Raw genomic sequence first — 12,662 nt, forward strand, 5'->3', positions numbered from 1 at the left:
CATCCATGCCTGCTTCGCGGAAGGCGGGCAGGGCATGGGCAGGGATTGATACTACCAGTACTGAACTCAACTCAACTTTGATTTTGTGTGTGGAATGGATCACACCATAAATATCATATCTCCATGCTTGCTTCTTCCTTCGAATGGGTGGAGGCATGGGCAGGGAATGCTACTACTCACTACTGTACTGTACTGAACTGGACTTGCTTGTGTGGTATCATACTACGGCATACAGTGACCGGTTCGTTCGCACACTCCGTCAGAAGCTAAAATTAAGTGTAATTCAGAAATGATTGATAGAGCCCACATCTGACTGGTGTTGGTTATACCTGGCTGTCTGTCTGGATCATTGATAACCAACTTTCTAGTAATTGGAGGAACCAACTTCCTCCAATGAACACCTGTCTGTCTGCATCATTGATAGCCTGCAGTGCACTACATCTGCTGATCTGTTTCTTCTCTTGGAAAGGAAAATTAACTGCATGTCATATAATCATTGTATGTGTGAGGGTACATACAGTAGTAGGACACATGGATGAGTGAATGACCCCTGAATCTATGGATGTGGACCAGCAACAGCAACAGCAAAAGACCACACGTACCAAGCTATATAATGGCACCAAAACCAGGCAAGCACCCTCCTAGATCCTCCGTCTGGCGCATGATTTCTGGTTTTATTCCTCCTAGCTATCAGCATCAGCAACAATCATACAACCTGTCGTCGCCTGTTCCACCAGTCAGCCAACATTGAAGGTCATTGTCATGGTGAAGGTGCCTACCACCACAGTCACTCACTGATGGTTTATTACATGCTACAATCAAAATGGCTTGGCTACTTGTACATTACATTGCACAGAGTGATGCAGTAACAAACGCCAAAATCTGGACTCTGACCGTGTTAATCTGATGTTTGTTCTCTACCTACATATGATGAAAATGTGGACGTGGTCTCTGTCTACATGTGTGACCGTGGCACTCCTTGTTGTCAAGATGTCCGAAACGAGCTAAGTGTGCCTCCTAGATCCATGGCTTACATTAACGTCGGTTCATGATGCAAATGATCATGAATCTGATTATGAGGCTTTTAGTTGTGGCACAGTACAATAAGATGACGACATGTTGTAGTCATAGTTGCCAGGAATCCGGGTCGAGGAACAGGATCACGGGTCGTGGGTTGCCACCCGTTCGGGACGAGGTGTGATGAGGAGTATACCTATTTGGGACGTCAATTTCGAACATGGAACGTGATCGTTTTGGGTCATTGATCCACGATGGTAGATCCCGCTGATCTTTTCCCAATGGTATTGTGATGATTTGCTTCTAATATTGTGAGGAGGAAAATCACACCGTAAATTCCGCAACTATCTCGGCAAATAAAAATAACAGAATGGAACGAGATCTTTCTTCCACCTACCCATTTTTCCCTGTGAAACATCATGCAAGGAACTTCAGTCATCACCTTATCTACAAAAATCAAGTCCCGATGAATCCGGATCCAACCGTTCCTCTAGCACCCGTTCTCGTCGATCATCTCTCTCGGTCAGTCTTCCTTCTCTAGCCCATTTCTCCGCAGGAGCGGCCGAGATTCTCAAGAGGCGATAACGACGGCTGAACGGAGCAGGGCAACAATGTCTTGTCTGCTTAGGGTATATCCACTATGACACTATCAGTGGTGGAACGGATGATGCGTATACCGCAGCGGGTAGCTCGACGATCGGAAACCAGAATTGCGGATCATGGATGGGTCGACGCCATCAGTGGGTTGGTGGACGGTGACGGTGCGGCGGATTGCCTGGTAAGGCATGAACTTCTTTACAACACTGCGTATTCTTGGGTCAGCATTCATTTATCAGGGTCGCGATCCGTCCATCGCTCTAGCTCGACCCAACATCGTTTTCGACCCTCAATTCGGATTAATCGACCCTGGGTCACGGAACGAACCTTCGACCAATGAACTAATCTATTTGGTTGTAGTACTCGGTGGCGATATTATTGATAATGGTGAAGGTTGAACGTCCAATAGCGAATTAAGATAAATATTTTTATATTAAACTATTATACTTTATTTTATTATAGTATTGTTTTCACGAGTATAATTTTCAAATAGTTGGATCAGACAAGTAACCAAATAACAATGTAGATAATATTAAATAAATCAACTAATATCTTGATACAAATAAATTATAATGTTTCTTACACTGTTGGTACTGTATATCATCAAAATATTGTTTATGATAAATTTAAATCGTGTGTTGTAATAGAAGTATTTTTTTGACAAATTAAATTGTGTGTTGTAATAGAAGTTTTTTTTTTGACAAATTAAATTGTGTGTGTGTGTGTGTGTGTGTGTGTGTGTGTGTGTTTTAATGTCATTCAAATATCATGGTAGAGGTTCTAATAAAATCATGTAGAGATCTCCAAAGTGCATTTTCTAACTAATATCTTAACAGTGGTAGAACCCTTGGGTTTAGAATATGATCCTCTTCCGACTCCATGGGCATCAGTGCCTCAGTCATCATCATCACCCGATGACCAAGGCTCCACGAATTCTTCATAGAGGTACTCCTCATCACTAGCCATTGTGACATGTGAATAGACACGGTGATTACATGGCCAAATAGTGCCTCAAAAGCATCCACCTAAATGAAAATTACATTTCAAGTCAGTGCGATCAATTGGCCGAACATGTGCTACATATGGTGAGTGGAGTGTCAGTCGGCGGCCACGGGGCATCGGAATGAGATCGATCGAGAGACGTCATGGGCGGCAAGGTGAGCTCCAGGCAAGAGTGTTGAGCTCGAGCAGTGGTGGCAACGATGACAAGCTGGTGTGACGGTGGCGGCTAGGTCGGGGAGCGACAGGGAAAGTAGCGAGGCAAGCAGCGCCAGCGAGAGTGGCACCACTACAGCGGCACGTATGTGCGTGGAGTATTACCTCCAAGGGGCCCGAGCCGGTGGCACGTCCCTCCCCGCGGCCAATAAATGTCTCTCCCAGTTCAAAAAAAAAAGTCTCTCCAACGCGGCGCGCCGGGGGCAACACACATAACGTCGTTCGTGAAGAGGCAGGTGGCGCCGACATGGGTGCTCACAGACCCTATGCTCATGGAGGCTAGGGTTGTCAATTGGTCGAAGAAGACTGAGCAGTTGGACGCCCGCACTAGCACAGTCAATGACCAACTCCTCAAAGTGAGGCTGGCGGAGTTCAAGCATCTCAAGGCCTAGCGTGCCGCGGCGGCCGAGTAGTGATGTTGTGACGCCTGGCGGGCCTTCCATCATTGGCGCGACGACAATGACTCTGGGGATGAGGGAGTGGACGACGGCAGAGACGACGCCATAGCCCATAGGTGCTGGTGCAAGGCCATTTCGCTTGCATTTGTGTTTGATCCATTTGAAATGGGCCGGACATTTGATGACTACGGTTGAATGACCAGCACCCGACCCTCTAGCCGCTGACACGTCCCGACATGTCCGTGTGCAGTTCAATAAGGTGATCCGAGTTGGAGTTGTCCTAAGGCATGCTACGATTGTCCACATTGACTGACTCTCTAATTATAAAATACAATAAAAATTGAAATACACGGGCCTGAGGGCTCTCCTCATCTGCCTGTCATATCATGACATTCCATCTGCTGGTAGGATGTCAATTGACTGAAACAGTTACAGCGTGATGTTACTTAGACCTGACAGTTGCACACATGCATCTGAGGAAAAAAAGGAAAAGAAAAGGGACATAAGGACATGGACATGGAAGCTCTGCTAGCTGGACATGGACAGAAACAAGTCAAGGAACATAACAAGTCAACATAAATTAAATGGTATTGAAAGTTTGGTTAAACATAGCTTTTGGGTTAACTGTTTCTTCTCACAAGGAAACTGACTTATAGTTTTTGGTCTTATTTTACTAGTTGTGCTTCTACATCATTCTAATGCTAGGGCTAAAAGTGTAAATTCCTGACATGCCAGTGTGATTAAGGCTGAAAGCGTCAATTCTGATGCAATGCATTTTGCTTGTAGCTTAAGAGCTGGATTAGGGACACTAATGACTCATGGAAGAATACTGGGAGTGTTGACATAAATATCTCCTACTCCCTCTTTATCAAAACATAAGACGTTTTTAGGCTATTAGCCACAAAAACATCTTATATTTTAGTACATAGGTAGTAGCTAGTAAGTATATCCTAGCTAGCGACTGTTGTCGCTGTGACGGGGGTAATTGCGGTGTGAGGGTATCTCCAACGGTAACCCGCAAACTTCCTCCTGCACAGTCCGCGTATAGGGGAGCACCACTTCACGGACACGGATGTGGGAGGTCGCCATCCAACTGTAGCCGTATATATTTCAAACCATTTTTCAGTAAACTGGATGAAATTCATGCAAACACAGCCGGATTTCATATAAACATGACGGATTTCATACAAACATGGCGGATTTTCGTTACCTTTCAAACATTTAGAAGAAAAAAGAAAGACCCGACTCTAAACCTATCCTACAGCGGCGGCGCCTGGCGTCCAAGCCCGTGTCTTCCTCCATCAGCCATCTCCATGAGCACCGGTGATAAGACCCGTGAAGTGAAGGTGCGGTCTTCGGCGAGGAAGAGTAGAACACGGGAGACAAACCAGCCCACATGGGACATAAGGCACTGCCGCCTCCTGTGGCCTACTCATCCTCGGAGGAGTTCGCGACTTGTTCGTCGCTGGTGGACGTGAGGTCCACGATTGAAATGGTGGCGCCGGTACTTTCGTCGTCCCACCAAGCCGCCTGATGATTCGTCTGCGGCGCGTAGGAGGTGCAACTCGCGTTGTTCCCCTCCGCGATCGCCTACAGCTGCACCTCGGTGGCTACCGCTTCCTGGCGAGCGGCGGCTTGAGCGCGAACGAGGAAGAAGGGGTTTGGGTGGGTCAAGACGGTCAGAAGAGGGCTTGGAAGCGGTCCGGACTCCCACAAAGCCCTCCACGCTTGTCTCCAATTTACGAAAGAAGAAAGTACGTCCAGAACGCGCCATGGACCGATACAGGACCGCGCTGGATGGCTTTCGTGACCCGAACGCGTGTGGAAGATTTGTGGGTCGGCGTTAGGAGATGGACTGAGGGGGCATTGTCGAGCAGCAAGCTAATCATCAAGCTAGCTAGCGGAGGTGGTATTGAATGGGAATGAATTATGCCATGTCAATGTACAAGTCACGTGGAGGGGGCTGCTGCTGGACCTGGATGTGATTGCTTCTTCCTACTGCATCCTACTGTAAATCATCTATTCAACCTAGCTGGATGGCTGGACCCCTTGAAAGCATATGCCTGGAGGGACTCCCTGGATGCCCTGTTTACTGAAACAGACAGACAGCCTTGTAGTTTTTATTTTATTTTGAGGGGGTCTAGTGAATTTTTCTGCGAGTCCCAAACAAAATTAGCCTTAGTTTGATCTAGAGTAATCCGAAACATAATTTATTTGTTCAAGGAAAAATAAGGAACATGAATCGGCTGTATCATAAGGTTGAAATTCTAGTGTTGGGGCAGGAAAACAGAGGCAAGAGACAAAGTGAAAACCAAACAGAGCAGCGAGTGGGCCAATTGTGGATGAATTCATTCATTCATTCATTCATTCATTCTGCGACTGGTCCTCCTGCTTGATCAATTCAATTCAATTCAATTCAATTCAATTCAATTGGGTACTGGGCATCGATCATGAGTAGTAATAACTAGTCCTACGTAGCTTGCCACGGCAGGGTAGGGTGGTCACTCATCTCACTGCGGTACAGATGGGGAAGCAATTGTGAGGATGGTAGCTCTGGTGCTGATGCTTGGTAGGCTGCGATGCACGCTAATGAAGAACAAGTTGCGAGGTTGATTAACATGCCATTTTGGCGTGATTTTGACGGATGAGCGTGCATCACATTTGGTACCACACTAGCAATAGCTAATGCCATCTTATTTTGATTGCTTCCAAGGACGAGGCATGGGCACAGATGGCTACAACTACTCAACTTTGATTGTGTGTGTGTGGAACTGTGGATCAGGTTTTATGCCGACAGCAATTCACGGTCGATCGACCGATCGAGACCATTTTCAGCCAATAAAATCCACCCTTTGTCGAGAAAATAAACACCCACCCACCTGTCTATCTGTCCAGATCTTTGTTCACCTGCACTGCATTAGTGGTAGGGCTGATGATGATCTGTTTGTTCTGTTTGTTGGCTGGGGAAATTAACTGACTGACTGTACCATCATCATAATCACTGTACGTACGTACGTATGGGTACATACTCGTACCACAGACTGTGGAGCAGGACACATGGACGAGTGAATGACCCCTGAACCTGAATCCATGGAAGCCAGTGAGTGGACCAACAAGAGGAACAGGAACAGATCGCACGTACCCAAATCAATGAGAATGAATGAGTGGCACCAAAGCAAGCAAAGCATCCTCCTTCCTTGCGAGTTGCGAGGAACAGCAAGAGAGAGAGAGAGAGGTGGAGTTGATTTGGAGCTCATGATTACTGATTTTATTCCTGTCAGCATCACCACCAATCATACAACCTCCTGTCAGTCAGTCAGCCAGGCAGCATTGAAGCTAGGTCACTCTCGTTCTGAACAAGGTGCAGGTCGGTCAGCAGCAGATTTATTACAGTAGGAGTATATGCAGAGCACAGTCACTGATTTATTGCATTGCAACCAAGGAGGCTAGCCTAGCTCAGCTGTACATTTCCTTACATTACATTAGAGAGTGAGAAGATGATCCTGCCTGCAGATTCCGATGCATCAGATACAGTGCCCATAAACACGCCAAAATTTGGGCTCTGTCTGTCTTTCTTTCTTTCTTTCTGTTAATACCATGTCGATCCGGTGGTTCATCTATCTATCTATGGCACTCCGGAACCATTGAGCGACAGTGGCACCCCCTAGCTTGCTTGTTGTTGTTGCCAGCCCAGTGGGGTGGGGATGTGTGTCTGAAGCAGTGAAGCATGCATGCGTCCCGCTTGAGATCCATGCCTTGCATGTTGTTGTTGGTTCAGGATTCAGGATCATGTCTCTGCTTGTTGCTGTGCGATCATCGACGGCGACGGCGACGGCGACGTGCTGTGGTACTCGGTTGCGATGTCGCTGGCGACCCTGACGGCATCGAGGGAGAGGCCGGCGAGGCCCCGGCGCGTGAAGCCGACGGAGTAGAGCCCCGACTCGCCCTTCCACCCCTCCGGGAAGTCCACCTTGGGGTACCCCTCTCCGCTGAAGAAGTCGCTTCCCTGCACCACCAAATACACACATTCTTCTTGTTAGTTAATCGATTATCAAGACCTAAGTGTGTCCTCCGTAAACTAATATAAGAACGTTTAGATCAGTATACGGAAGAGGGGAGAAAACAAGTGTTGATTGTGTTTGGTCTCTCTTAATTTTAGTTGAGCAAGTGCAGTGCACCCTTGTGCTAGCTTGAGGTCTCTGTCAGTGTGCTTGTCGGTTTATGATGCCTCATCATCATGACAACTAGTGCACCATTGCATTGCATTGCATTCCACACTAACTAATCACAGCTTTATCACACTATCTGGATTAGCTTAACCATAAGATGAGTGCAATATGATACTCATCAAGGGAGGCCATCAACCGCCGGCCTCGATCGGCCTATCATTGTGCAACTAAATTAAGACCTCTACTGCTAACTAACAATATCTTATAACTAGGCTAGATAATCTATAGCATGTAGGAGTATAATCAAGTTGGTTGGTTACCTTGAGCCACTGTGGGACGTTGCTGTGGTAGCCGGTGGCCAGGATCACGGCGTCGGCCGCCACGAACCGCCCGTCCACCAGCTCCGCGCCACCGGCCTCCATCCGCTTCACCCCGGGCACGATCTTGATCTCCCCGGCGCGGATCTTGTCCAGCGCGCCGATGTCCAGCACGGGCGTCCGGCCCTTGCTGTTCTTCAGCTCCAGCGGGCCTCCATGGGAGGGCCTCCTCAGCCCGAGCCTGGCCAGGTCGCCGCCGAGGAAGAGCCCCGCGAGGAGCACCAGGAGGCGGTCGACGAGGCGCAGAGGCAGGAAGCGGAGCAGGAAGACGGCGACGGAGAAGGTGGCGACGCCGAGCATCTCGCGCGGGAGCACGTGCACGCCGTCGCGCACCACCATGGACGGCCGCGCGCCGTGGTCGCACAGGTCCAGGCACACCTCCATGCCGGAGTTGCCGCAGCCGACGACCAGGACCCGCTTCCCCTTGTACGGCTCGCCGGACTTGTACTCGGACACGTGGCTCACCGGGCCCTTGAAGGAGTCGGCGCCGTCCAGGTCCGGGATGACGCGCTCCGCGTTCTCGCCCGTGGCCACCACCAGCCAACGACCGATGTACTCCGTGACGACCTCAGCGTCGTCGGAAGCGTCGGAGGCGGTGACCCGCCAGAGGCCGGCGGCGTGGTCGAAGCGTGCGGAGACGACGGACTGGCGGAAGCGGGGGCGGACGTGGAAGGCGGCGGCGTAGGACTCGAGGTAGGCGACGAACTGGTGCTTGGTGGGGTACTCGGGGTAGTGGTCGGGGAAGGGCATCCCGGGGAGCTGGCAGAAGTGCTTGGGGAGGTGGAGGCGGAGGCGGTCGTAGGTGCGGCGCTGCCAGAGCGAGGCGAGGCAGTCGTCGCGGTCGAGGACGACGGAGGGGACGCCGCGCGTGTGCAGGCAGGCCGCCGCCGCGATGCCCGCCGGCCCCGCGCCCACGATGATGGGGCCGTTCACCCACATGGTGCGCGATGCCATCATGCACGTATGTACTAGATTGTAGAGTCGGTCGGAGCAGTGGATGGTTGAGCCGATGGATGGAGGGAGAAGAAGAGGAAGAGAGGAGTGATGGGAGCTGGGGAAGAAGAGGGGGAGGCCTCTTTAAATAGGGCCGGCCGGTGAGGAAGAGAGGGAGATTCATTTGCGCGGCCGGCCAGTTAAAATTCCCGCGCTTTGCTTTGCTTTTAGCAGTACTCCGTAGGACATTAGCGCCATACCATGCACTGGAAACAATCGATTGACACCTTCATCATTTAGGTCCTAGTCCTACTTCCTTTCTTTCTTAATAGTAAGCCTTTATAAAGATTTTCACACGGACTACATACAGATATATATATAGACATATTTTAATGTGTAGATTCACTCATTTTGCTTTGTATGTAGTCTGTATTTCAATCTCTGTAAAAAAGGCTTATATTTGAGTCTTAGGTATATCTAACTCCTTTCACTGGAATTTCAAATTGACCCTTAGGTATATCTAACTCCTTCCACTTGAATTTCAAATTTACTCTCGGGTACATCTAACTCCTTCCACTCTAGCCACCTTTGGGTGGCCATCCCGTGATCTGGAGCACCTATAGTATGCCCCAAGGTATACAGGAGGTGACAGTGAACATACCTCGTCAACTAATATGGGCGTCTCTATCGGTTTTCCTTGTGCATGTTGGCTTCGCTACCACTAGCTAGTACAAAATCGCCTTTCCAAAACAAGTGATCGATCTGAGGCGGTTGAGCCAAGACAGCTCGTCACAAAGGATCTATCCAAGTAGACGGCCTTTCATGAGCCGTTGCGCATAAACCTTTCGGCAACCCTGCAAATCTATTCGAGGCGCAACGGGTGGCGGCGCGAGACTCGTGCTCGTCACATTACGTGTAACATTGATGCATGCAAAAGATTAATGCTTGGGTTGTGTTGGTATTGCGGCGGAGACAATAATTGAGCTTTTCTAACCCGCTTTTACTTGTTTTGCAATGTTGTACCTTTCTATAATACAGTATAATCACATATGCTCACACACACATACAATCACCTCTATGGACGCACGCACGCACATCATGTTCTATAATTAAGCACCTCCGAGATGCTGAGCCGGCACATGATTGATGGAGTCATCAGAAACGTCTCTTAGTCGGCGGGAACGTCTTCTTGCACGGAACGAACATCGTCAGAATGACTAAAATAAATCCAAAAAAATGCACACTTCAGTGCCTGGTCAAGAACTTGAATCCTGGTGGGCTCGTTCCACCACAGAAATCTAACCATCCGATCTAGGCTTACTTTAAAGACTAGTGTTACCGGCACAAACCGCCGCCTGAATGTAACATTGGCATTGGGAGGTGAAGCACTTAGGACTTATGCGCTCTCATTCATATTAAAAAAATTTGTTAACGGCGCGTTTGATGGCCGCCTTCCACTAACTAGCTAGCTGGTTTATGATAACGAAAATGTGTACGAATATCTGAGAGGAGGTGATGCACATGATGATAGCTAGATATAATTAAGAAATGAGTTCGGCTATCTAACTGGAGTATCACCGTCCCAACCCATCGCATCGCATATGAGTACGTGTACAATCATCACCATGCATTAGTTTAGCTCATCGTGGCTTTGAAACCATAAACAATCTACAAGCGGCAAAAGCTATGATTCGGCCGGCCGTACGCGCTTTGTGCCACAAAAATTAAATCTACAACCTTTTGGGAAAGTGGCTACCAGCTTTGTTTGGCAACATGGATCGACGGAATTAATTTGTTTGTAGCCGTAGCCAACTTAGCTGCTCCACATACCTATTTGCAAGTTTGGTATATTGATTGTAGGCTGGATGGCAAATCAAAAGCTGCTTTTTGTCCAAGCATCTGATTCGTTTCAGCTCGATCCATCCATCGCGTACTAGTTAATTAGTTAGTGTACGTTATGATCAGGTATGAAGCAAAGCAAAGCACCAACTTAATTAACCATCGAACAGTCGACCTTCATTGGTGATGAGTGAGTGAGTGCTCCATGAACCCAACTGACTAAAGTGCCACCTGCTGCACTTATATTACATGCATAAGCTCCAACTCACCATTTTATTTGTATATTAATATTGTGTAAGGTATGTTCGATGCGGCGGCCGGCCTTCAACTTCTTCTTTTTCAAGGAACTGGTAGCATGTGTCTTTCAATTAGAAAAAAAAAATTGTGATTTACAAAGAGTGCTTGAACAAGGGTGGCATGCGAACTACTCTATTATGAGGAGTTGGGGTGTAAATGATACCTTCTTGATATTAGAAAAAAAAATTCTTTATCAGAAATATATGAGGTACAGAGATGGATGTCCTTCATCACATCTGGCTTTTCCCAAGAAAAGGCATGTTGATTCTTTCCTTCGATATGTGTCAAATGACATAGATTCGATGACCACTCTATACTCGAGATTTTGTGACTCGACGTCGTCCAGTTTCCTCCAATGTATTGGTTTATGCTCTAAGGTTGTGCTGTTGTCGGTGGCACTCTTACCCAACATTCACCAATTCCAAAACCACATGGGAGAATGGACAATCTTTCGGCATCCCCTCATTATGAAGTTTCTAGCCACTAGGGTTTTCCTATGTAAAATAAAACACACAGTGAGCTAGCAACTAGGACCACATCCGCCTTTGAAATCTTTGGAAGTGTAAAGCTTTGTTTGTGACCAGTGAATTGCATAGCTTAGAGTAAATTGGCTGAGTATTCTCCTGGGTAGTGATTATTGTCTAATTGTCAATGTATCATTGTACGTTATCGAAGGGGGAATACCCTACGGGTCTGGACCTACTGGGTCCACCTATGATGGAAGTCCTAGACGATAAGATCCTAGTGAACCTAGAACAAATTACCCCCTTTTGAGAACCTTTTAAAAGTTCTAGCCATATGTGTTATGATCGTCAATTCATATTAGATATACTATAATTCCAGCCAGACAGAGTCAATAAACCATACTAAACTAGTGAGGGAAACAAGGCTTAGGAGACCCTTGGGGTCTGAATCAGTCATGGTAGAGTAGACACTCGGAAGGGGTAAGGATGGACACGTCATAACCAGGATTGTAGAGTTACAGATGGACACATTCGTTGTAACCACTTGATACCAGATTGTATTGTACCTAGTTGCTATCATGTCCCGCTGTAACTGGGATTGTAGAATTAGAGATGGACACATTCGTTCTAACCACTTGATACCAGATTGTATTTTACCTAGTATCTAAATCACTTTACTTTTTTTAAAATCATGTATACTCGTTTGTAGCGGTTTTGCATGTGAATTGATTTTGTTGTTCTGTCAAAGTTTTTTTTTGTAGACAAGGGGGTTGGAACCCCAACCAAAGTTGTCTTGTCAAGGTGTCTATGAGATATGCAATTAGGCCTGGCCTTGAGTTTTTTTTTTTTGATAAAGGGCTTTTCATTGAATTGAAATATCGAGTTGATACAGACGCATCAAAGTTCACCCGGCCTCTGCATAGCTAGATGCACACAGCCAAAAGTTCGAAGAAGTCTAGATCAAAAAAATATGGCCAAACAGCCACAAGTAAGAATAAAACAAGCCTATAGCGGGGCCAATCCAATTAGAAGATCACACCGCCATCCATGGGGGTAGAAAATCTCCCTGGCTGAACGCTCCAGCCGTGTAGACGCCATCATAAAAAAGTCTCTGTCCTCCGGCCGCTGCAGGATAGACCACATACGGAGCCATCGCGAGCATATATGAATAACCTGCATGGGAGAAGAAACACATTTACGGTTAAAAACAATATCATTCCTAGTGAGCCAGAGTGCCCAACATAAGGCAGCCGCCCCCGCAAGAATTTGTTTAGAAAATTGTTTATCTATTCCCCTCAATCAGTTGCCGAACATATTATGTGCACTACGTGGAGGGTATAGATTCGAAGCTATTTG

General features: G+C 47.4%; 1 protein-coding gene across 1 annotated transcript; it reads right to left on the bottom strand.

Moving 5' to 3' along the window:
* Positions 1-6,628: 6,628 nt before the first annotated feature.
* LOC119287230 (probable indole-3-pyruvate monooxygenase YUCCA9) lies at positions 6,629-8,839 on the bottom strand. The gene is made up of 2 exons (XM_037566755.1): positions 7,717-8,839; positions 6,629-7,233 (listed from the first exon to the last, which is right to left on the bottom strand). The coding sequence occupies exons 1-2, from the start codon at positions 8,728-8,730 to the stop codon at positions 7,015-7,017; spliced, it is 1,233 nt and encodes a 410-aa protein (XP_037422652.1). The 5' UTR covers positions 8,731-8,839; the 3' UTR covers positions 6,629-7,014.
* Positions 8,840-12,662: the final 3,823 nt, after the last annotated feature.

The sequence above is a fragment of the Triticum dicoccoides genome, chromosome 4A (genome assembly GCF_002162155.2).
Source record: "Triticum dicoccoides isolate Atlit2015 ecotype Zavitan chromosome 4A, WEW_v2.0, whole genome shotgun sequence".
Classification (NCBI taxonomy): Eukaryota; Viridiplantae; Streptophyta; class Magnoliopsida; order Poales; family Poaceae; genus Triticum; species Triticum dicoccoides.

What these genes read in the sequence shown, in the direction of transcription:
- LOC119287230 (XM_037566755.1), bottom strand. Translation starts at nt 8,730, where the DNA reads ATGATGGCATCGCGCACCATGTGGGTGAACGGCCCCATCATCGTGGGC. An exon ending in ACGTCCCACAGTGGCTCAAG is followed by an intron (nt 7,234 to 7,716) that starts GTAACCAACCAA and finishes TTGGTGGTGCAG; the next exon opens with GGAAGCGACTTCTTCAGCGG.